A 27,490-nucleotide genomic window follows, 5' to 3' on the forward strand; every position below is an offset into this window, starting at 1 on the left:
GTTTATTTTTTTTGTAGTTTTGAAAAATACGCTTGAAGAATGAAAATAAATGTGACACATAAACGCATTTGATTTGCATTTGAATATACAATATATAATATATTTTTTATTTAAATCACTTTTATCACTTGGATGTCCGAGTTCTTTATTAAACTACTGCATACGAATTTGTACAAAGTTAGCCTGTCGAGTTTCGGGGGAAACCGGAGATTTACAAAAGCAAAAATGAAGGCATTTCTTGCAATATTGAACGCACGTGGGGCGTATGAAGCAAATACTTTGAGGCTTCAATGTTTGTGGAACAACAAGTGGAGACCATCACTTTTCTCCAGCTCTATGACTTTCTGTTTAGATTAACAGAAGTACTTGCTTCGGAATTTCAGAATTAAGGGCAAAAATCGCACGAAGCTGATATACGAACTACAAGTGTCAAATAAGGTGTATCAATAACAATAAGACTACAAATATTTGCAATACATACAAAAAGTGTATGACAAAGGGTAAATATTTAAATGTTTTGTTATTTAACAAGGTCTATAAATTCATTTATCTTTTGCAATTAATATTGTACTACTTTTTCGCACTTTTTAAGAGTGAATGAAAACTGGAAGTCATAACACCGCGTTACACACATTCTGTGCTATGAACCAAATATACTTTTTCGGAAAGGGGATAAAAAATAAAAATACACGTGTATCCGCGATTTTCATGTACACGTCACAATTTTTTTTTTGTATTTTATAACTTTAAACGAGCAATTATTGTATGCATGTCTGTATAGCCACACGATCTCAGGATTAGCTTAACGGATTTGAATGAAATTGGGCACACAGATAGTGTATAACATTTTTTTTATTAATTTTATTATATTAAAATTAAAAATTGTTACATTAAAAATCTTAATGCCTTTTATTTTTGCGTTTTTCAATAGCCGCATTGTCCTGATGGCACCTTTCGCCATGTTCATCGCTACAAGCTCCTAAATCACCAGGGAAACAATGTAAATGATTATGAAGGAAATGGATCTTTAGCGACATTAATATGTCCATTTCGCCATATGCCGAAATCATTTCTGCAACAATATTTTTATAATTGTCAGCTCGTTTGTTGCCAAGAAACTGCTCAATAACGGCAACTGTGCCTTTCCATGCACGTTGTTCGATAGCATTCAATTTTGATGAAAATTCATAACTTGCAACTATTTTTTTTATCTGCGGACCACTGAAAACACCTTAAATTATACATATCATTATAAAAATAAAGTTACTAAAAGCCTTCGTAAAAAAAATACCTGCATGAATCTTTGCACCGCTCAGTTTCGGAAAAATATTGCGCAAACTTGCAATCGCCTCGCCCTTACGATCCAGTTTTTTAACAAAATTTGATACGACACCGAGCTTAATGTTTAGTGATGGCAAAATGATTTGAGATGGCTGCACTAATGGTAGATTTTCTATACTTTCTACGCCTACTTTGTAGCATGTTCGCGGCTTCCACTTAAATTCAGTGTAATGCTGATCTCTTTTGTGACCTTCCCATGTACACAAAAATCACTGGTGGGTTGGAAATCCACGCTTAACACACATGAGTAATCCGACCACTTTTAGATCGCAGCATATTTTCCAATTATGCTCTTGGTAGTTTATCATCTGTAATATTAATTCCATGCCTTCGTATGTTTCTTTGAGGTTGGTGGCATATGCGATCGGGACAACTGGATGGCTGTTGACTTGATGACTTTAAGGCTGTTGACCGATGCATCGATGAAAAGTCGCCACTCCTCTGAAATATGAGGGAAACCAATTTTTTCAAACATCGAATTAATATCACAACAATAAGCCAGGTTTTTTTCCGATCTTCGTGCAATTTAAAAAAATCGTCATGTGGAATACTGCTACGTCGATCACGAGCGGCTGTTATTTCAAAATCAGCCGCCACTATATTCCACTGCTTAAAGCGTGATGCAAAGAGTTCGGCTGTTCTCTTTGACAAATTTCCTTCTCGTACAAGGTCATTGGAGTCGGCTTGCGTTACTAAATGCGGCGCTGCAGTCCCAAGTTCACTGGGTGTTGGTACAAATTCCGATACTTCTGGTTCCCCGCATCTCGCATTCGATGCAAGAAATGTTGATAGCATTGTTAGTGCTACTGTTGGTTCTCCATCCCTTAATTCGGGAACATCATCAAAAATCTCCATTGAAGCTGCTATACGTTCTTCTGGTGAGTACAGAACCGCTGGAATAACCGATTCTACATTAGCGTAGCGAATTTTGTTGCGGCGAAAGTATTGGTACCCTTTAGTTTGAGTAAAAGTTGCGCAAAAGTAGCACAGTTCACTGCAGTGCTCCGTACGTGGTAGTCAAATTGTTCGTACAGAGTACTTTATTGTTGACCTTCCATCAGTAAACTTGCATAAATTTCTATAGGAATAGTCGCACACGACTTCCGGAGTATACCACAAGTAAGGAACATAAACAGTCTTGAATATTTTCTGAAACGAATTAACCACTGTTTTCGTAATATTTTTAAAATTTTTACTTGGTGCGAATAAGCCACAAACGTAACAAAAGTTATTTTATTTATTTATTTATTTAGTAAATTTACTTACATAATTAAATTACATAAATAAACTGTAAAACTAGGCAACTAACAACTGTGGTTCTCGGCCTAATATAGATTGAACAGATAATTATTAAAGTTGTTTAAATTGAATAATAAATGCCACATCTTTTTAAGAGCAATATGGTATTGGTAATGTTTTCTGAGGTAACATTTTTTAACAATTTGGGAAAACATATTTCATTGAATAATTGTAGTTGCATACTCTTAATATAGCTACAGTTGTAAACTAAATGTTCAAAAGTTAGTGCGCTGGTTAGACAACGTTGACATGTTGGCGGTGGTATTTTCTCCATAATATGTTTGTGTGTTAGTCGCGTATGGCAGAGCCTTAAGCGTGTATATTTTATAAGTTCATTTCTGGAAAAATTATATGGATACTTAACGGCTAATCCTTCTTCGTTGAAACTTTTGTACCCGTCAATGTATCTGCTCCATTTATTTCTATTTATTTGGGAGTAGTGGTATCTTACTGACCTTATGATGTCACTTTTGTTAATAGTTTTTTGAGTGATGATAGGTGCTGTTGTAGCAAATTTTGCGGCTTCGTCAGCTAGTTCGTTTCCACGGATGCCAACATGACTTGGAATCCACATTATTTTTATCTTAGTAGGGTATTGGATTAATGCATTTCTGATCTTTTGAATAGTCTCGTTTTTGTGTTGAATGTTAAGCAGTGCTTTTATGGCCGATAATGAGTCAGAGCAAATCAGATGTTTTCCTTGGATTACTTTACACGTATTAACGGCTCCTAGCAATGCTTGAGTCTCAGCGGTAAAGATAGAGCTGTTTTCATCAAGACGAAAGAGTTTTTCAAGTCGGAGGTCGCTACTAATAATTGAAAACGAGGTAGCATGCTCCGTTTTTGAACCGTCTGTATAAATTAGATTCCAGTTTTGCAGTCTGAATTTGGAAACCACTTCCTTAAACGATGTTATAAAGACTTGTGAATTCGTTGTTGATTTTGGTAGCTGCATTAGGTCCGTGACTATAGAGTTTGTACTGAAATGCCAAGGGGGTTTTTGAGGCGAGTATAGTTTGTATGCCCTAATACTAATGCCAATCTTATACCCATTTTTAATGATAGCACATATTGCTGGGGGGAATCGTAGGTCTCGTTTCCTTGTGGCCAATTGATTTATATTAGTGACCAACTGCTTATCCGTGTACAAAATGACTTTTGGGATTTGTTTAGATGTGACCTCTTCGTATCTACTGATGATATCTGGGATGCCAGTCTCGGCATATATATTTTTTATAGGTGTAATGCGAAACGCTCCTATGCTGTGTCTTGCTGCTGCGTTGTAAACACCCTTGAGTTTATTGAGTTGTCTTTCCGAAGTGTTGCCGTATATAGCGAGACCATAATCAACTTTCGAAAGCACCAACGCCTTTGTAATATTAATGACGCTATTAGGATGAGCGCTACTGTGGTATGATGTTAGACATTTAATGAGATTTAATCGATTAAATAATGATACTCTTAAGGCTTCTATGTGTGCCGACCACGTATACTTATTATTAAAGACTAATCCTAGTATCTTTAGTGACTTAACATATTCTATTCGCTTATTATCTATAACGAGATCACTTAATCTACAGCTAGTCTTCATACATACATGTAATAATTTTGTTTTGGGAAAAGATATCTGCGAACCAGAGTAATGGCACCAGTCCAAGATTTCTTGGAAAAGCGCCCTTAATCTGCTCTTGAATTCTTCCTCGCTCTTAATTTTTGCTAGCAGGTAAAAGTCATCTGCATAAATACAATAGTTGAAGCATGGGTACCCAAGCATTATTTTGTTGATATGTTCTGTGCCAATTTGAAATAGTATGACTGACAATGGTGAGCCTTGAGGTATACCGTTTTCAAGTGGATAGGTTTTTGTATATATACCGTTAACTCTAATACGGAACTTTCTGTTTGATAAGAATGAGTGAATATATCTGAGTAATTTTGGTCCTACTTTCCATTCCATCAGTTGATTGAGGATTGCATGCTTCCCAATACGGTCATATGCCCTTTCAAAATCGACTGATAAAATGGATATGTGGTGCCGCCTGGATATGGATTGTGCTATCTGGTTATCAATATGCAGTAGTGCATCTAACGTACTTTTCCCTGACTTAAATGCCATTTGATGCGGGCTTATCAGCTTTCTCCTAGATAAAAACCACGTAAGTCTTTTAGCTACAATCTTTTCGAGAATTTTTGCGGGGCACGACAGAAGGGAAATCGGTCTGTATCCATTAACCTCTGTTTTAGGTTTGCCTGGCTTTAGAATGGGTAGAACTGTCGCTGTTTTCCATTCTTGTGGGATATGTCCCATCTGGAAAATCTCATTATAAAGTTGGATGTACCTCTGTTTTATGCCATATGGAAGGTGTTTTAACATTGAGTAAGATATTTTATCGAAGCCACCGGACTTACCTTTGGCAGTGTTGAGAGCAGAATCAAATTCTATCAGAGTTATTGGATCTTCTAAGAAGTTGGCAATGGTATCCACTATATAACTTCTGGAAAGATTTAAATTTGATTTGTTGGAGATAAAGGAGCTAGCGAAATTAGAGTCTTTTGATTGCTCTGACCATGTACTGGCAAAACTTTGACCTATGTTGTGTGGGTCTGTCACTGTTCCCCCCTCTTCCGTCTCCAATACCCGTACATGTAGCGACGTTGCCTTCCCGTATAGCTTGTTAACTTTGCCCCATAAAAACTTAACAGATGTTTGTGGATTAATTGATTCAGTGAATTTGGTGAAGGAAATTCTTTTAGCGGCCTTACATTCTCTCTTAAAAATTGCATTCGCTTTTTTGTATACTATTCTGTTAACTACTGTTGGTTGTTTCTTAAACTCTCTCCAAGCTGAAGTTTTTAGGTTGCGCAAGTTGGATAAATCCCCACTCCACCAGTTTGTAGTGCGTTTGCTAAACTGCTTTGTAGCACGTGGTATCGATTCATTTGCTGCTACAGTAATAAGCCTGTGGAACACCGCTGCAGTTTTATTTATATTAGAGGATACTACAAATTGTTCACGAAGAGTCTCGAGTTTAGTTTGGAACTTGGCCCAGTCAGCTTGGTCGGTGTTAAAACGTGTCAGTTTGTTAATCACTCTGTTTGAGTTATATGTATCTCCCATCTTAGAAAGTTCAATAAAGATTGGGAAGTGATCACTACCGTGGAGGTGTGAGTCAATTTCCCAAGTGAAGAAAGGGCGAAGATGTGTGGTAACCAAAGACAGATCTATATGTGTGAACGTTGACCTAGTCGAAAAGTGGGTTGGGGATCTATCATTTAGTGTACACATATTTGAATTTAATAGAAAGTTTTCTATGACAGTTCCTCTTCTATCTGTTTGAGGCGATCCCCACAATTTGCTATGAGCGTTAAAATCACCTAAAATCATTGTGCCACACTGGTTATTATCGCAAAACGCACGTAAATCACTAATTGGTATATTTTCCCCAGGAGTTATATAGATAGAACAAATTGCAACTGTAATTTCGGCTTTTATTATTGCAGTCACCGCGCACATATTCGGGTTTGATGGTAGAAACTTATGTTGTAGCGATTTCTTTACAAATAAGGCAGTACCACCTTTTGCATTTGCTTGCGTTAGCGTGTTACATAAAGAATGTGCATAATTATTTAAGTTAATAGAATGAGTAGTTAGGTGTGTTTCTTGGAGAGCAATGATGTCGGGAGAATATTTATCGATTATTAGTTGAAGCTCATGTAGATTATTATAGTAACCTTTCAGATTCCACTGCAGAATCTTTAGGACCATAAGAGGGATAGAGAGAAAAATAAGCCTCATCAAGTATATATTAATTATATACACTTGAGACAGACTTATGACGGACTCAGGACAGAAGCAACAACCACCAATAGCCGTAGCTAGTGGTCCTTGTCGCTCCCGCCCCGAGCCCGCCACATCAGCTTTTTACTCCATCGACATATCCAAATTAGGAGGGGTGTTATATTGTACGTATTGTTGTATGACTGAAGAGTCGGACTGCTTTGCGAAAGAATAAAATTTGTTATTAGTGGTACAGTTGTTGTTGTTTATTTCATTTGGTGTTGATATTTTTGTAGAAATTGATGTTGAGCTTTTGTTATTGTTTTCGTTTTCTTTTGTGTGATTTCCGTGAGTGGGAAGAGAGTGAATTATCTCATTATTCGAATTAGGTGCGTTATTGGATTGGTTGTTTTGAATAGTTTTTGATTGAGAAGAGAGACGTTTTTTCCTCAGTTCTGTAGCTTTTTCCAGTGTTTCTGTTGGAATGTCGTAAACTTTGGCTTGGGATTTTTCTATAGCTGTTTTGTATGTACACTTTGTTATGGTTTTTATTTTAATTGTTTCTGCTCTTGCTTGTATAACGGGACAGTTTCTGTTGTTGGCTCTATGAGCATGACTGCAGTTAATGCATTTAACCTCTTTGCACATGGTAGGCTCGTGAACATTTGCGCTGCATACCTCGCACTTTTCATCGCTTCTACAATATTTTTTGGTATGCCCTAATTTGAAGCAGTTCTTGCATTGGATAGGTGCTTGTATAAATGGTTCGACCTTACAGTTTAGAAAACCAATTTTTATTTCCTTAGGAATTTCATATTTCTGGAACGAGATGATGTGCAGTGAGGTGTTCACAAGCTCCCCATCAACAAATTTTTTAATCTTTTGACAGTCTGTTACTGCTTGATCTCTAAGGCCTTCTACGATTTCTTTATCGGATAGTTGCCTTAGTGAAGGTGCAAAAATGACACCTTTGACAGTGTTTAAGGTTGGATGTAATTCAGATATTATCGGACAGACGTTAGCTAAGTTTTTTGCTTTAAGGAATTTATTTGTTTGCATGTCGTTTTTTGTAAGCACTAACAAGTTCCCGTCACGAGTAAAGGAGATTTGTTGTGGCGGTTCAGCACAGATATTTTCCAGTGCTTTCGACACAAGAAATATATTGAAGTTGTTAATTGGCTTTTCCGGCACTGTACTTTTAATTATTACAAATTTTGGGCACTGCACTTTAAATTGGGGGGTTTTATGTCCTAATAGTGGGAAAGAAGTAGTACTGTTGATATTCACTTCACTTTTTTTCCGTTTCTGATTAGGAGATTTCCGAGCGCTGTCTCCTGGATCAAGCAGCTCGTAGTAGTTCCCTCCAGAGGAGGACGCCATCTTACACCAAAGAAAAACACGTGTAGGTTAAGTATAACGAGAATACAGAAAGAAGATAACAACAGTTAATCTGTTAATGCGCACACGATCGACAATGACTGTTCTCAATGAGCACCGTTTATCGACTGCGTAACAAAAGTTATTTCGAGTCGGGCACTGCATTTTTCGTAAGATGAAATATACAGAAAGACGTTTTCGCGCAACAGAACTTAAAACAATTGTCAAAGTATACGTCTCCTAGTAGCGCAACTGTCAGATGATCGGAACTTCCGGAACTGTAACAAACACACAAACAGCGCAGAGTGTGTTGTAAGCAACAATAAATTAAAGGTTAATAAGTTGTTTAAAAATTTGGAGTCCCTTCAAGTTATGCCGAAAATTTAGAAAAAAAATTTTTTTTTTGAAAAAAAAAATTTAAGAAAATCTGAGAATTGATAAAATTTTATTTTTTTAATTTTACATAATAAAAACATTTCCACGAGTCAGCCTGCAGAAATTCAGCGCGATTGGATCACGGAAAAAGGGTTAAAAATTGATCCAAAGTTTTTCACACAGGCGGACTACGAGCTCTATATTTGATACATAAAAAAACAAAATTCTGACGTGTACATGAAAATCACCGATACACGTGTATTTTTATTTTTTCTCCCCTTTCCGAAAAAGTATATTTGGTTCATGGGACAGAAAAAAGTTCGTTTTTGTAACGCAGTGTAATAAGTATTTTTTCTTATGCACCAGTCATTTTCACTGGTTTTGGTAGAAATAGGTATATTTAAGTAGCTGGCAAAAGATATGTATGTATGTAGTTGTGCAATGAGATTGTCTGCATAACTGCATGGTCTGTGCTACTTGATTACCAACAGCCGCAAGGTGCATTGCTTGGGTAAGTCTCGCGAAAGCAGAACATCTGAGGTGAATACTATTGATCTTTCAGGCAGGTGCTTGTAGCTACCGCACACCGATCAGCGCAGGTCTTAGTAAGATTACAACTACAACAAATATAACAACCATTGAAAAAATGTTTTCATAAAATCATTAGCTAAACAAAATCTATACGAGTAGTTAACAACAGAAATTTGTTTGGCCTTCCGGATAATTAAGCGTTCTTTAAATTTCCAAAATCGCTTCCGATAACCAGATAAAGTATAACTAGAGTGCAAATTGTTTATTTTGTAATAGTATTTATAGTATAACAAAAAGTATAGACAAGTTTACTTACATGAGATTAAATGTGTGTTCGTGTGGCATCACTCCCGGCAAATGGTTGCCTAACTGGAAACTAACAAACTTTTTACCCTTACACACACATAAGTACGTATACACTATTCTACAAGTATTTGTATTTGTGTGTTGTTATATTTTGCTAAAGTATGTACAATGAACAAAGCTTATAGCTTTTTTGAAAGATTGCGAAGCGTTTATTAATTAAATAGCAAGTAGTGTTCATGTGAAGTAGCCAAAGAGTACCCTAAAAGAGCACTGCTCTTCCATTCCAACAACACAATAACACTATTAGGGGTTAAAGTAGGAGTCAAGTTTTTAATTAACAAATAAAAAATTGAGAATGGAAAACTAAAAACTTTGTATCAAAGTTAAAATAAAAGTACCAAATGTAGAAAAAGTACAATAGGTAACGTAGCTGTAGTATCGAGATAAGCAGCTGCATTAAAAAAGTCACAAAGAGCTAAACGAGCAAAGATAAACTTTTCAGCTACCCCGAATAGTTAAAAATATATCACTAAGGTAAAAAATGTACCTACATATATACTGGGGGAGATCAAAAAGAATAAAGAATAGAAGAGTTGGTGAGATGAGTGAGAGGAGTTTGTTTTTACTTACCTGCACTTTGTGCCAAATATGTTTATTTATTTAAACTGATAAACAAGTCAGGGAGGAAGAAAACATCAAATAGCGAAAAAAATTATTTTCTTTCTAAGCCAGGCAAAACCTCAATATAAAGGGTGGTTAAGTTTCAAGGGCCGATGTTGAATCTGAACCACACCTAAACGTCAACGCACGAAGGACTTCTTTCTTTGGGGTTATTTGAAAGAAAAGGTATATAGGTTGATAAGCCAGCAACAATTCAAGAGCTAAAGGATGAAATAATTCAGCACATTAACGGTATAGAACCTCAATTATGCCTCAGCGTCATCGAAAATTTGCACCATCGGATGGAGGTGTGCCGCCGAGGCCGCGGCGGCCATTTTGCCGATATTTTGTTCTATACGTAATTGAGCCATACCAATGTTATCATAATAAAGGGAAATGACAATAATTTCTTTAAAAAATTGTATTTTATTCAAAATCAACACCGGCGATTGAAACTTAACCACCCTCTATTTATTATGAAAAACTTGTAACCTGCTTAAAGGAACTCTTGCTCGAGAAAACCCACGATTTAAACGCCAATTGAGACAATCAATATTTAGGCGGGCAGGTGGCGTGGTCGTACGTTTTTGACACTGGCGAACAACTTGTACCGGAAACTATTTTCATATCCCCGGAACAAGCGCCAGATGATGCTCTTAGTCAACTGATTTGAGTTCTGTTTTTCTTTTTTTTCCACATCTGTGGTTAACACTCTTACCAGAGTTTTATCGCCATTGCTTGACATTTCCAAAAGTTACGTCACGTTAAGTACTCGTAAATCTACCTCCGCACGTGTTTTCGATGTTTTTTTTTTAATTTTGCGTTACAAATGTATTCAAAGGTGCGAAAACCTTAGAAATACTGGGTAACTGTTTCGGTAATTATACTATATAAAGAAAACATATGTTTACGAGTGGCATGAATGCTTTAGATGAGATCGTGAGTCCATTGAGGATGACGAACGTAGTGGCAACGGCAGGAAGTCGACATCGAAACTGATGAAAACATCAATTAAGTGAAAGAAAAGTTGATGAATAACCGCAAATTAACTATCAGAGAGCTGCCACAGGAGTTGAACATTGCTTATGGATTCGTTCAGGACATTGTAGTTGATGATTTGGATTTGCGCGGTATTGCCCCAAAGGACAAAAAATCGTCAAAGATATAATTTCTAAGGCTGAATCCGATCCAACATTCATCAAACTGGATACGAGATGCGAGTTTATGAGTACGACACGCAATCCAGACATCAGACGATGTAGTGGAGAGCTCCGAATGAACCAAACCACGTCGATTTCAGTTAAAAAAGACAGCAATGCCCTCAGTGGATAATCCATCCATCCAATGGTATTGTACTTCCTTAGGACTATTATTATTACGTTTACGTGAAGCAATTCGACAAAAAAGAAGAGATTTGTAGGAAAACAACTCGTGGATTTGCACCGTGATACCGCACCGTCACACAGTGCCATGATTATTCGTGAATTTTTGACCAAGAACGAGACAAATACCATGTAACAGCCATCGAATTTATCTGATAAAGCTCCCTGCAATTTTTTTGTCTGATCGAGTCAAAAACCATTACGGGGAACACGTTGTAACAGCCTAAAGCAAGTAATGGAAAAATGGAAGATGGCTATACTGAAAATAGAGTTCCGGATATGTTGCAAGAGCTGGATCAAACGCTGGCATAAGCGCGTTGCAGTTGGTGAGGTGACTTTTGAGGTGATAATATCACTCTTGGGGATTAAAGTAGAGTTTTGAATTTTCTGAATATAATATATTCCGTGAACTTTTTGACCAAGTTACGTTTAAGTTCAACGAAAAATCTGTGTCAGAATGCTCACTCTATTAGGAATAACAATACAATTTTTTACTCTGTGTAGCAAAATGACTATTACTGAAGACGAAGCTTTGGTTTATCGCTATGAACCTAAGTCGAAGAAAGAGTTTATGCAATCACACAAAAAAGTGCAGCCGCTCTTAAGAAGTTCAAGGTGTCACAACTGACCTGGAAACATAATGGTCACAGTTTTTTGGAATTCAGTAAATCGACCATATTATTAATGTCAGTTTTATGGGTTTGTGCTATGTTAAACTAAAAAAAAAACTAAAGAATTGCTCCACAATGTGCGCTTTTACAAAAGGCATGCTGCGAGCTCCCTTACACATGCGTGGCGTTGCAACACTGAACCAATCTCCCAGTAGTCCACTTTTATAAAATTCAGGTAATTATATATTTATAATATAACATATATACCTCTTTTTTTCAATTGCATACACAAAATACTAGCTCTATACAAATTTTATTGCATTTATATTGTAATTTTGTAAATTTCTCTTGCGAGCTTGTCTGCTACTGAAAAGATTTGCCTCGCGTCAACTCAGCGAGCGCTGGGCTTGTGCGGAAACATGCAAAGTCGCGAGATCCTTGTGGCCACGGGCAGATCGGGGGCGCAAAGAGGGAACTTCTAAGGCTAACAAAGTCACAGCTCTCGAATTTCGTAGGTATCCTTACGGGGCATTGTCCGTTAGGTGTCCATGCGGCGAGGCTTGGGATTGCGTCAAATCTTTTTTGCAGAAGCTGTTTGGAGGGCGAGGTGGAATCAAAGGTTTAAACATCTGGGCTCTCACACATATGGTGAAACTTATCAGCAGCTTGAAGCGGTTAATACGAACGTAAATCGCCAATCGAATACAAGTCTCCTTATTTCTTTTCTTCCACCTGTCTTATTTCTTCCCTTCGCCTTTTACTCTCCCCTCCCTCTGTATGGTATCACAACGGACAAATTTTTAATTATTGGAAATAATTGGCCGCCGTAGCCGAATGGGTTGGTGCGTGATTACCATTCGGAATTCACAGAGAGGTCGTTGGTTCGAATCTCGGTGAAAGCAAAATTAATAAAAACATTTTTCTAATAGCGGTCGCCCCTCGGCAGGCAACGGCAAACCTCCGAGTGTATTTCTGCCATGAAAAAACTCCTCATAAAAATATCTGCCGTTCGGAGTCGGCTTGAAACTGTAGGTCCCTCCATTTGTGGAACAACATCAAGACGCACACCACAAATAGGAGGAGGAGCTCGACCAAACACCTAACAGAAGTGTACGCGCCAATTATTTTTTTTTTTTTTTAATATTTGATCTTAATCGAGAACGTTAATTTGGGATACATTTGCAAAGCCTGAGCTTAAAGAAATATTATTTGCAAATACATTTTTTTTTGTTTTTGAAAAAAGCTGGTAATTGGTTTTATTAATTTGTTATACCCTCGCACACTAGTGCATAGTAACCAAGCAGACTGGCGTTAATCAGGATTAAGGACTTTATTCGGAATTATCCCTGCAATCAATGCGGATTGACAACTATACTTACAAAACAACTATACTGGCGAAAAGCTCATGCCAGTGTATCTTTTACTGACAAAACTATCCGATAAACAAACAAACTCTTCACTAATCCGCGTATCAAGCGTCTGTCACACTACAATTTTAATCACCACCGTCTATCTAGGTTATAACGGTGCTATAATTTCGTTCACATAACGGTATTATGAATCGAGGTAGATATATGTTAAAACTTATTTAGCATATTTGCTATAATTTAGCATATCACGCTCTATGATTTCCCTTTGTAATCCAAAAATCAACAGCCATCCCAAATCAAATTTTGCTAATATCTGCGCAGGTATACGAGTTCAGTATGGATCGCATTTAGGACTTCCTTACTTGCTTGATGCTGTTGATATACTAAATAAAATATTTCCCAAATGAGAGCGTATTGAAAAGATCGTTATTTCAATTTTGCGAACTTTTTGCCCTCCCCTCGTATGTATGATACATATGCATGTATGGATATGTTTTGTTAAGTAATGAAAATGCTTCATACTAGCGGTCGTTAATAAGTGTTTGTATGTACTATGTATTTGTATAGAAAGTGCAGATGATATTTAATACTAATACATATACATACATATGTAAGTTGTGAATGAGATGGGATGCTCAAATTTGTGCAATAGTAAACCGAAACACAAGTGTTTTGGATCGGCAAAGGTCGATATGTTTTAGGTTGTAAAAATGCTACAAAAAAGATTAATGCACTGAAGCTAACTATAGCAGCTATTTCCTGTTATTTATCCAGTTATTTTTGCTATTGTCGTTAATATTTATAGCTAAGACTATTCCATCGCTGAATCGGCTAGTCCCTCTATATTCATGCAGTTAAACTTGGGTAGACTTTGTAGTTCACTCTCATCAGTATCGTTGTAGGTACGTCCGTTGCTTTTTGTTATTAAAATTTAACATTTTTTTGCTTAAAAGTTTCCTTGATAGCTTTCCGTTAAACTTCATGTTGCTTTGCTGGTGTATAAGTGCTTGTCTCCTGCACAGACTTTGCAAGAATTACACGATTCAAGACTAAATAAAGCGCTCCGCCAAGAACAAGTTCACCAATACCTATGAGTACAGGCAATAGCCAACCAGGAATGGCGAGACCGGCTGCAAATAAAAGAGAAAATTTTAAAAGTAAGTAGTAAGTAAGCTTATTACACTATATCTTCTTATTATTCATGAGGAAAATGCACTTGCTCTTTTTTCCAAGTTGAACATAATAAATTTTTCATTTTAGAACTTTATATAAATATAAATATATACATACATACATGTACCCACATAACTTATTTTAAAACTGTAGCCTTGTATATGCTTAATGTATAGTATCTATTACTCATTTCCTCGCAATCAATAAGTAAACTTCATGGAGGTTAGTATTACTATCATGTAAGGCTTACACTCTATGTAAAATGTGTAGTAGAATGGATTTTCGTGTTAACTAATTTGTGAAGTGCATTAATATGCACACGGTAAACCCAATAAGACTCGTATGTCTACCATAAAATAAAAAATAAGTAAAAATATATTTCTCCTAACCAATCCTATCAAAACACATTATAAACGTAATGTATCAAAGTTGGCCAGATGGCAACTTGGTTTTAAATAAATACTTTAAGCAGTTCAAAGCGTGAACTAGCCAAATGCTCCATTTGCCGCGTTTTTGACAACTAAGTTTCTGTCCTAAACCGGGCGCATATACGTTTGTCAAAACTATCATTTCATAGTGAAGAAAAATTTAACATTTTAGCTTTGATCGAGAATTCCAACAACAAATGAAAAAGCAAAAAAAAATTTATACACACATTCCATTACTACGACTATTAGGCGCCAACTAGGGTTGCCACATGGCCTGGAATGAGCTTGATTATCAAGATTTTTTAGGTCCTGTCAAGTCTCAAGATAAAATATAATTTGTCCAGTTAATTTTTAAAATTAAAAAAATTCAGTATTAAAAAATATGTATCATCATTTCTTAAACACCAAACCCAAAAACTAATTCTTATTTTTTGCCCAATATCAATAATTCATTGCAATCGATAACCAAAAAAGTATCAACACTTGTAATTTTCTCCCTAACTCATCATTGACTTATTGTATATTTTTGCCCATCACTAAAAAAATACAACATTAAACAGCTGATTGGAATTAAGCGTAAATTTTTCTGATGTGTATAGTTAACTTAAATTGTTTAGTATCGTTCATTTCATGGATAATAACGAAGATGCCGGAACTTAAAAAAAAGGAAGATATACAACATTCTGCGATAGATGGATTGAAGAAGCAGAATATTGCAAATGGATTAAAAAAAAAGATGATTATACCGCATTTTGCAAATTATTCCAAATTGATATTTTTATAAAATATGAAGGAAGTCGATCATTACGCAAACATGCCCAAGCAAAACGGCATATGAAATCAGCATTGTCTCAAAAATTGTCACACAGCATGAAGTTAATTACTGTGTTCATAATTCCGTATTTAAAAAACTTAAAGATGTAAACCAGAAAATTGTAAAGGCGAATTGCAATTGCCATGTAATAAATAACTGCATCAAAAGTGCATTAAATGCTTTATCTGTCGACGTAGAAAACATTGTGATTCAATGAATTTAGCTCATCAGCTTTGTCAAATGAAAAGTTAAAGGAATGTTTTGAGTTTCCATGTATCGAATACAAGCATCTACTTCGGCATGTTCCCACTCGATAGCTTTTCCTTTTGCCTGCAACGGATCGATTATTACATTCTTGGCCTGCGGTTAAAAGGTACTTTTTGCAAAAAGGGGGGAACAAAAAGGGGGGAATTTTTGCAAAAAGTACCTTTTAACCGCAGGCCAAGAATGTAATATCTGCAGAAAAGAAATGTAACAACTGCAGAAAAAAAAACTGGAAATTTGTATCATATGGAAAGTCAGATACTGAACTAAATAATACGGATGAAGATTGCATTTCTGAAGGATTGTCAGAGGCGTATTTGTATTTTATTCATAATGTAATGAATGAATTCCAATCAGCTATACTAGCGTTTGAAAATGATTCTTGTACAATAATGGAACTTCACAGCATAATGAGAAAACTTATAAATAGTCTTCAAAGCCGAAGAAAAGATTGTTTCTATGGAGGTAGAGTTTTGGTTATTTTTTAAAATATTTCAAACAATGATGTTCAAGCATTCTAATTAGAAGCAAATCAATTTTTAACAAATGCTATTTCATACTTGGAGCAACGATATGATTTCGGAGATGAATCCATTTACAAACACATGTCAGTTTTAAATCTGAAACAATCTCTTTTGTCATGCGATACATTAGCAGAGCTTCCAAAAATTTTACAGATATCAAATTCTATTGATAATGACATGTTATATATAGAATATGGCTGTCTTCGAGAAGTGTTTGATCAATTGCCAAAAGATATTCCGATTGACAAAATATGGTCTTACTTTCTCCAAAAATGTGATAAAAATAACTTGATAAATATATTTAAATTGATCTCATTTATTTTTTCTATTCCAATCAGTAATGCTTTTTGTGAAAGAACTTTTTGTACATTAAACAGTTTATATTCTAAAGAAAGGAATAGAATGGCATTTGACCTTATGAAGGCTGAATTGTTAATAAGACAAAACTTTCATGAAAATTGTAAACATTTTCAAACTTTTTTGCTAACGCGTAAAGGAACATAACTAGTTAAGTCTGTTACTAAAAGTACAAAGTATGTGTGGAAAAATTAATATAGTTAAATGTGAATTAAATATAGGATGTTTATGTTATTTGACGTATATTGAATTGTAATATGTTTTTGTTTTTTTTAAGTTTTGGTATAATTTGTTATGTTTTTATTGTTTTTTTAATAAAATTTAATCAATATATTTTTTTGAAATCAAGCTCATTTTAGGTGAGTGTCAAGCTGGCTGGCTTTTGGGATGTGGTAAGCCTAGCGCCAACAGTTATTAAATAAACACACACATTACAAAAACAACAACAAAAAGATGTTTACTCTATGTAAAAAGTGTCAACAAAATCTTTGCATAATTGATGAAAACAACAAAAAATGCGGTTATTTTCCGCAAATTTCATTCATTTGGGGTTTTTTGCAAATGGTATGGAATGCGAAAGGGGTGAGAAATTATTTAGTTGATTTAATTAGTTCCGGAATATCATATTCCAATGGTATTTTTTCCCACTCTTCTCCGATGAATCTTGTTAATTCAGTTTTATTAGTTGGACCTGCATAAATAAGATTTATGTTTGGGATCATTATCTTGATAGTATTTGTATTTAAATTTGTTCGAATTTTCCGGGTCAACAAAGCCAAGATATACTTCCTTGGTCATTGTTTCGTCCAAAATTTTGATTTCACCCACTCCCATTTTTGATATACAACCCCAAACCATTACTGACAGTTTTCCAAACTTTACGGTAGGGATAATATAATATTTCTGTTTTGTAGTGCTGTGAGAGGCTTACGCCAAACTCTCTGGGGTCCATCATGGTAGTAGAGTATCATTTTCGTCTCATCTGAGAAAATAACGTCATCCCAGTACTCTGTGGGTAGCGATATGAGCTCGGTGGCAAATCGCAATCTTTTATCAACGTTTTGTGCTGATAACAGGGGTTTTTTCCTAGCCACTTTTGAAGAATATTTGTGTTTTTGCAACACTTTTCGAACAGTCTCATGAGAAACTCTTAGCCCGTAGTCTTTTTCCGCTTGAAGAGCTAATCCTCTTGTACTGCTTTGCGGGCTATTATAAATAGTTTTAATACTTTTACGTTCAATTCGCTGCGTCACTTTTTTTAGTCTGCCTGTAGATCCTTTCAACTCGAGTCTTTCTTCATTTTCACCACGGTTTAGTATATTATATACAGTTCTAATTTTGAGGGAGAACATATCGGCTATTTCTCTGGCTGATTTGCCATTGTAGTGATTGAAATACACTAACTGAATAATATTTTTTGAAACTCGTTTTCCTGCCATTTTTTTGTATTCAAATCTGAGATCACTTGTAGCACTGAAGGCAATCACTTTATAACTAAATAATTTCTTACCCCTTTCACATTCCATACCATTTGCAAAAAAAAAACCCAAATTATTGAAATTCGCGGAAAATAACTGCATTTTTTGTTGTTTAATCAGTTATGCAAAGATTTTTTTGACACTTTTTAAATATAGTAAACATCTTTTTTTGTTGTTGTTTTCGTAATGTGTGTATTTATTTAATAACTGTTGGGGTCTAATAGTGATAGACAAGTACAGTAATGGAATGTGCGTATACATTTTTTGTTTGCTTTTTTATTTGTTGTTGGAATTCTCGATGAAAGCTAAAATTTTAAATTTTTCTTCACTATGCAAAGATATTCTTGACAAACTGTATGTAGTTTTGTTTCAGATACGAGTGCTTAGAAATCACGATACGACGCAAACGCCATTTGTAAGCAAACAACAGCTCATGGATGTGACGCAATTCATACCATACATTTTTTCTATTATTTTCATTTTTTTGAAGGTTGAGGAAAAATGGTAAAAAATATTCAATCAATTAATTTAAATTGTTGCGTGTGCTCAACATAATTATGCAATTTAGTGTTCTATAATTCATTTAAATAATTTTAGGTATATAATTAAATAATAAATTCAATTAATAAATTACGTGATTGCATACTAAATGAGTTTATGCCCACTATTAATGCAACAGCACTTACATTTTTTGTCCAGATGGCAAGGTGGTAGCATTCGAGCCACAAACACATTTTTTAAATTAGGAATGCCAAGAGAAAGTTAATAGAAGAATGGGGGAATAAGTTCATAGCGTTTTCATATTATATTTTATTTTATTTTATAACGATTGGTTTGCTGTTTGGAAAAGGGTAAGTACTCATTCGATATAACTCTTTCTGTTCTACAAAACAAAATATGCTTATTGTATTTTTGAGTTATTTAATTTTTTACTAGTTTTAAGGCTTAAAAATGGAATACCCATTAGGCAAAAATTAACATTTTCGAAACCTCCTCTTCTTTGCTTTCGATCGAGGTCAAAAAAGCTGTCGAAACCGATGTCCCGGGCTGCTGTGACGTGTATAGAGAAAGTGTTTTATGCGAGTCTACAGGACGGAAATGCTTTGCAAAGTTCAAAAATGATCTCGTAGCGGAAGACCTTCTGAATTCGATGAAGAACGTCTCAAATCACTTTTGAAGGAAAACGGTCACCAAACCAGTCGTGAATTGGCGCAAAAATGAACTGCGATCATAAAACAATTCTCAATCACCCTCATTCAATGGGACTTAGCGAAAAATTGTGAGCCTAGGTGCCTAACGAGCTCAACGAAAAAAAAAGTTGCCTTTAAAGTGCTTCTCAGCATCTCGTCCGCCATCGTCCGCCATCGAGCAACACGCGGTCATAAACAGCGCTTTTTGTACCAAATTGTGATGGGAGATCAGAAATGGTGCCTATGCATGGCAAGTGACATTGTGTTGATTTTTTTCGTATATCACCAACACAATATCAGTTTTTTCTTAAACAAACCGCTGTAATGACTGCGATGACCTCAGCCAATCAGCTGATTCTTACATATTCTGTGAGAGTTGGTTAACGGTATGAGCTTGGCCACGCCTTCTAAATTTTTTCACCATGTTTTGTACAAAACGATTGGGACTGAATCAATGAAGGAACATTGAAAAGGTGTTGAAAATGCAGCATTATTTTTTCGATTCTTATATTAGATACACTGACGTGTGAACTCATATTTTATTTAAGTGAGAATGGAATTAAAAAATTATATGCCGCGAATGAGAAGAAAAGATGACAATTTAATAGCGCATAATTACTTATTTCGAGTTGAAAATGATTTCACACACTTCCAACACTGGTGTGTCATATTTCATGGTTGAGAGTTAGATGTCTTGGACTTCATTTTAATAAATATGATTTATGACATCTGCCAGACAATTATAGCTCTATGCAATGTTCTGATTTAATTGTTTATAATCAACTTTTAAATGTTCTGTGGAATAACATAAGCGTCGTGGTTTAGAACCTTAGATACAGGAAAACAAATTAGATAGAACTCATGCCCGCAGCACCAATTCTACTCTACCTTGTTTTTCTTATTTTATTAATATTTTCCTGTTTGTTTATATGCTAATGATTAGTTTCTTTTTCCGCCTTTCGATAAATGTTCTTTACCACTTACCAGTTCACATCGTTCATTTGTAACGAAAATGCAAATAAACTGAATCTGTTATATGTATGTATGTATGTTTTTTCTTATCAAGAAAAATATTTTATAATTATTTTGATTTATAGTAGGAAAAGTTTGAAATTTTATAAGTTCATTACATATATTTTACTTGCTACTTAATTTTCTCACAATCCAGTGTAATAAAATTCTAAACATTTGCTGAAAAAAAAAATCGGTGAAACTAAAAATAAGAGACAGCTAATACCTCCCATAACAAAGTTCCAAGCGAATTTTTTGACCTACAGGTTTGGTTTTCTTCCACTACTCTGTATTTAGACAAATTTTGTGAAATTCGATGAAACAATGCCTCTTTTCGGAAAGTTGTGTTTAACTTAAGTCTACGATAGGTGGCGCTGACGTGCAATTTTTACGGTTTTTGTGGTTTTTTATGAAAAGAGTGATATTTTTAACTGTTTCCGTGACTGAGAAATCGATCGTTTGATGTGTTTTACATTACAAAATTATGAATGATGTTAAAAAATGGCTTTACTATGAAAAACACGTTTTTATATTAAACGGTTTATGAGAAAAAGTAACATTTTTATAGGACGAACAGCATCACAGTAAGTTCTACATGCGAGTATATCCTTAGGTACCTAATTCACTTTTTGTAAAGGGTATTTCAAACGTCGCGTCTAGATGTTGTTTTGAAATAAAAAATGTAAAAATGTCACTATTTTTATTCAAAACATGGCTCCTACCAATTATATGTAAAAAATTACATCATTTAAATATCAACCATGAGCGCGTCCACAGGTTAAATTCACCAAACAGTCAATTCGCGAAAGCCCTATTGTTGATGGTTGTTCAGCAAGACTTTGCGTTACAGCATCAATTTCTCAACAGAACGTTCAGTTTTCATTCAGTTTCAGACATCGTACAAATTTCTATCCTCGACAGAACAAATTTCTTTAAATTTTTTCACCAATCATGGAATTGTCTTATTATTATTTCCTCCAAAAAATGACGGCTTTGCGATATGTTATAACACGAGCTTCTTAAATATATTTTGAAGTAAATATTTTTTTTTATAAACAATTTAAGGCCGACATTTTGGTCAAAAATCGATTTTTTTTTTTAGAAACAGCCATTTGGTCAAAAAAATTTATTTTGGTTATTCCTTCCATTAATTTCTAGATTTAACATTACTTTAACGAAATCTGTTTGGTTTTTTTTATTTCAGAGGATCCAGTTCAGAGATATACCGCAAAACGTCTTGAGAGTAGTTCCCGGAGATCAGCTGTAGCTCCTTTCTAAATAAATATTTTTACTAATACTAAGTCTTAAAAATCGATCATTTTCAATAATTTTAACGCGTTGTTCTATCTTGTAAAATTGTACATCTGTCTACTTGACAAATGTCAGAGATAACATAAAAAAGGTACCGTCTAGGAATTATTCACTACTATACTTTTGAAATACCCTGCCAAATGCAAGCATTCCAAAATATTGTTAATATCATTCCTTCATATTATTACTTGCACCAGTTAGACTGCTTGCTCTACTAAATTTTCCACAAGCATTACAAAAATGTCGGACATTTTGCAAAGAGTTATTAATTTTTAATTGAATAAAAAACAAACTTGGCATATAAATACCGCCAGGGACGAACCGTTGAAGTAAGTACAGTTCTAGTCTTTCCGTTTGTAAGTTCTGCGTTGTTTCTAGATTTTCTAAGTAGCGATCGTTACTTGGCAGGTAAAGGCTATTTCAATGTCTGTCATGAGAAAACTCCTCATAAAAAACCATCTGCCGTTTGGTGTCGGCCTAAAACTGTAGGTCCCTCCATTTGTGAAAAAATATCACCATAAATGGGAGGAGGAGCTCGCCCAAATAACTAATGGATGTAGGGGCCCATGACACATAAATATTATATAATATATTATATTATACTTACTGAAATAGCGACGCGTAAGTGTTCTACGTCCGCGCAACACGCGTCTGGTCGCTTCCGATTCCTGTATGCAGCACGCAAGCAACACTGAAAGGAAATTTGTTTATATGAATATTGTACGAGAAAATAAATATGTAATAAATAGCTAATAATTAAGTATCTACATATGTAGTAGGTAAGTTGCATTAAAATAGAAAAAAAAACAAAAAGGAATTTTAATTAAATATGGATGTTGTACCTACTCGCATATTTATTATATTTAGTTAGCTTAACCGGCATATATGTATAAATTCTGAAACTTCCTTACCACCTGCAGCCAATGATGCCACATGTAAGGGAAATTCCTCACATGTGTGGATTTTTTTATCTTAAAATGTAAGAGAGTTTTGAAATTCGAACGGACTCTGAAATAATTAAAAAAAAAACATCACTTGGCCAGACAAAATGAATGAGCATTTGAAAAAATATCATGGCCGATCTCAAGTGCGTAGCTGAATAATTTTATATTGTAATACACTATAATAATGGCGACTGCCGTAGCTAAATGGATTGGTAGGTGAAACACGTTTATGCGTTTATGAAGCACGAAAATGATAGAACATTTTTTTTCTAATAGCGATCGCCCTCGGCAGACAACGGCAAACCTCCTTTCTGCCATTTGCCGTTCGGAGTCGGCTTAAAATTGTAAATCCATCCTCCATTTTTGGAAAAACATCAAGACATATGCTACAAATAAGAGGCCAAAACAAGGGTCCGATAGTCAAGCCGCGATTAAGTCTCCTGTAAAGAGGAGATCAAATCTCTTGGGTGTGCAGGTAACATTTCCCTGATCTGGGTTCCAGGACATAGGAACATAGAGGGAAATGAAATTGCTGATGAGCTTGCCAGGAAGGGGACTGAATTGGCCTCAGAGACCTCCTACCCGGTCATCGGCATCCCCCTGATAGTTGGTAAAGGGGAACTGCACAAATTATTTCTCAGGATAGCGCAGAAAAGATGGAGCTTCATTCCTTCATGTGTTATTTCAAAAACCCTTTGGCCCCAATATGATATACGAAGGACTCAGAAAGTCCTTTGGACTCCTCGCCATTCAATTTCCAAGCTCGTAGCTGTGTTTACCGGTCACTGGACGTTCGGCGCACACGCGGAAAAGCTAGAGTTACCATTTAACCCCCATTGCAGAAGCTGTGGGGACCTTTCAGAGAAGGAGACTGTAGAGCATTTTCTCTGTAAATGTCCGGGTTGGGCAGCTAAACGGCCAACGTCACTGGGCGCATCTTTTTTCGACAGCCTGGGGCAGTGCGCCAACCTAATCCAATCAATCTCCTCCATTATATCAACAGCTCTGGATGGCTGTAGATATCTGCCTGTTGGAGGTCTCATAATAGTATCAAAATGGTGCTTTAGTGCTACTTGAGGAGTGACAGACCGGCACTTCAACTATTTCACCTACCTACCTATAAGAACTTAATGGCATTTTTTTAGTTTTAGAAATATTATCATTGTTATGAGCTGGAAGTAGTTTGATTGAAACGCATGATTCAATAATAAAAGGTTGTGTATTGTTGGTTGCATTGTTCTAATTTAGTTAATTTTAAAATTTTAGAATGATACAATTTTTAACATTGCTGCACCTAAAATCTATAGGGGAATTTTCTGAGGATTCTGTTTTTGTCCATAGGGATTTTGAAAAAAGAAAAATCACATCTGGCATCAGTGCTTGCAGCAAGCATTATGCATGTAGGTACATTTTTCAAATTTGCTTTTGTGCATTTTCTTGTTTCTATTTCTTTCTACTTTTCTTGTTTTTTCGTTTCCTGTTTTCGATTAAAAAAAAATACCTGCGCATAGGTAAATCGTATACTCTGATACATTCCATCTGTGCATTAATGCCAATGAAAATACACCGGAAAAATCTGCATAAAAATCCATTACTAACGGAATACGAGCTCTGCAAAACAAAAACACAAAACAGAGTAAAGTAAACCTTATGCAAAAGGTGGAAACTATGCAAAAAAGTACGAAAGATGTAGTGAAGCTCAATAAATAAAATCATTTTTTTTCAGCTAACAAAAAGAGCAATAAAACAAAAAAAGCAGTTCATCATCATCAGTGTCACTATCAACGTCGGGTCTTTCCGTGCCTTCTACATCCGCACCCGTATGGCATATGTATGTGTGTAACTCGCAACACTATACGTACAATTACAACAATGAAAACCCAGCCACAGCGCTCAGTTAAAAACAAGCAGAAGAGAAAAACAAATAGTGGCAATAAATGTGATGTTGTGGCTGGCCAACAAGCGGCCCAGGTGCATATGCGTTGCAACGCCCATAAAAATTCGCTAACGCTTTGGGTGGAACGCCATACACAAACGGGATGCACTTGTATAAACTAGAGAATAGGTAGTAAAGGATTTTACTGTTTTTAACTCTGTATGTAAATATGTATGTATTATGAATATGTATATATGTATGTATAACTAGCTGAGTGTAAGTAAATATCTATCATAGTTTTCTTTTTTTATTGTGTTCGAGCGCATGCAATATGGCTCTCCGTTTTAATTTATGTAGAAATCAGACCATGTTGGTTTATATTCTTGTTTCAATCACATCTTTAACACCTTAAGCCGATTCAAATATATTTCAATGCATACGTGCGTGCGCATGAACGAGTATATTTCTTTTTTCAAATTTCACATTTTCTGAATGAAAAGCCATTACCTGCTTACTGGTATATGTACGTAAGTATCATACTATTATATGTAAATAAATGTGTATATAAATGATACATTCCAAACGTCTCCGTGTGAAATTTTCGATGACACTTGATGACTTTCGATAGTTCTTTTTCTCGGCCCAGAGTTTAGATAAAAACTCAGTGGTTCCTCTGACACAAAGGGCAGGTTTTCGATAATTTCTAACACTATAACTCTTTTGTAATGTACTGTGAGTCAAAAAAGTATTGGCACTATCGAAAAATCGAAGTTCTCAGCTGAATTCAAAGTTCAAAAGTTCTGAAGCTGTTTGCAAAGGTATATCAACCACTCCTGTACAAGGTAAGACGAATGTTTTGGGTCATTATTTTGTTGAAAATGCCAAGTTGTCCCAATACTTGACTTCAATTTTTTTTAAGAATGTCGCGATACACATGCTTATCCATTGTATCATCCATGAACACGAGCTTTCCGGCACCAGATGCCGCGAAACACCCCCAAACCATCACATTTCCTCCACCGTGTTTAACTGTTTTGAGCAGGTTGTTCTCTTGAAGCTCTTCATTTGGCTTTCGCCAAATCTCTTGTGCTCCATCTGACCCAAATAAATTGAATTTTGATTCATCACTAGGTAAATATTGTGGTGTTCCAAAAAGCGTTAGGCTTCTTTAAATGCTATTTAGCAAATTCTAGCCTCTTTTTCTTATTTACCTTCGAAATGAAGGGTTTGGGTCGAGGAACTCGACCTTATATAGGGTATTCCGAACAGTTTGGGGTTGAAATTGATTTGAAATGAGTTTTGCAGGGTCTCGCACAAGTTGACAGCCGAAGTTTTTGGATTTTGTGCCACCGTGGGCACCACAATTCGCTCCTGTCGTTCGGTTAATTTTTTGAGCGGCCATACCTGCTCTCCGGAGCTATTTTGCCAGTATTGCAATAATGCATAATGATGTCTCGAACGCTGGACCATGATTTATAGATAAGTTAAGATAAGTTTGCCAATTTCGCGATAAAATATTTTCTCCAAAATACAGTTTTATCATTAAGTGACGCAGTTCTAGGGAAACTTCAGCACCACGGCCCATTTTGGTTTATGTCCGTTGAAATCGCGATCAAAAGATATTGCGATCGTATGCAATTCTTGGAACGTAGTGTGAAAAAGCAAAAGTAAAAATAACGGGAGTTTACCGTTACGACGCTAAAAGCATACGCTAACATAAAGAATGCACCAATATGTACTTTTTTGATGTGAATTTGAGCCTTATTTTACCTTTCAAGGCTGAGCTTGTAAGCCTATGTCGATATTAATTTGATTTGTTCAGATACGTAGTAAATCAATACATTTAGAAAATACCGTTTCAATTTTTTTATTAGAAGAAAAGTTATAGCACTGAGAACTTAAATTTCTAGAGTGTGCCAATACTTTTTTGACTCACTGTATTTGTATGTACCCAAAATATTCAACATATCTTATCACTGAAGCAATCGGTACTCGATGACCTCATTCCTTCACATACATATGTACCCATAATATTTGTTTATACTTTTAGCCCACTTTTCTTTCCCTTCCATGCCTTTCATAGTTTTGAGCTGTAATCGTTTCCATGAATTAAGTGACTAACAGTAAATTGCGCTTACTAGCAACATGTTGTGAGTCATCTTTGCTTGACTTATCTTTTGTGAATATGTATATATGTAGCTACCAGCAACGCTGATAAGCAAAGCATTTTTGTAGAGTTTCGCATGTTCACTGCTATATGTAGGTATGTACATCAATTACAAACAATTGTTATAGCAAAACAAAATTTTATACTTTTCAATGAAAGTTATACAGTTAAGCGAAAATACGTACAAATTCACAACTTATTCACAATTTTTTATCGCATAAAATATTATTCCGAAAAGTTTTTTTCTTTACCCAAAAAGATCACCACATAAGCTGCACTCTTTTTCCCCACCACCATTTTGTAGAAATTCCTTCTTTGTCGAAAAAAATTCTTCGTTGCAATTAAAGCACGAGTCGTTTGTTAATTTTAATCAGATTTCTCTGACGGTCTGCGATAAACTAATTTAAAAGCACAAAACCTTAGCATGCAAGGCTTCATGAGCAAATGTTAGATAAGCATTCCAGTGTGTATTTTTTACTGGAATTGATAAGATAACTTATAACTTACACATTAAGAGGGGTATGTAAGTGTAGAGGCGCAAAACTTATTTTTTAAAAACCACAAAAGAAACCACTCAATGAAAGGTCAATATTTTAGTTCGATTGTACGATTATTCGATTATATTACTCCCTAGCTTCTAACACTTCTTCCTGCCAGGTCAGTTAAGTTTACGTCATCTAATAAAGCACCAATTTCTTTATTTTTAGTTATCAAAAGAAGCTGATGGGATTTTTCAGCATAATATAATGAGTTCATGTACTCCCAAAAAAAGTATTCCAAAGGAGTTAAAATACTTGATACTTGCGATAATTCATTCACGAAAGGTGTGCCATAATAAAATGATGATTTGACTCACTGTATGATATTTTGTACTATCTTGGCGGAACTATTGCGTATGTACAGACGCTTAGCCTGTGGCGATC

General features: G+C 35.3%; 1 protein-coding gene across 1 annotated transcript; it reads right to left on the reverse strand.

The window, feature by feature from the left end:
* Positions 1–13,692: 13,692 nt before the first annotated feature.
* On the reverse strand, positions 13,693–26,942 carry LOC129242376 (uncharacterized). Its single transcript, XM_054878982.1, has 3 exons — positions 26,819–26,942; positions 22,188–22,271; positions 13,693–14,160 (listed from the first exon to the last, which is right to left on the reverse strand). Exons 1-3 carry the CDS (start codon positions 26,862–26,864, stop codon positions 14,003–14,005), a joined length of 288 nt encoding a protein of 95 aa, XP_054734957.1. The 5' UTR covers positions 26,865–26,942; the 3' UTR covers positions 13,693–14,002.
* Positions 26,943–27,490: the final 548 nt, after the last annotated feature.

The sequence above is a fragment of the Anastrepha obliqua genome, chromosome 3, assembly GCF_027943255.1.
Source record: "Anastrepha obliqua isolate idAnaObli1 chromosome 3, idAnaObli1_1.0, whole genome shotgun sequence".
Taxonomy (NCBI): domain Eukaryota; kingdom Metazoa; phylum Arthropoda; class Insecta; order Diptera; family Tephritidae; genus Anastrepha; species Anastrepha obliqua.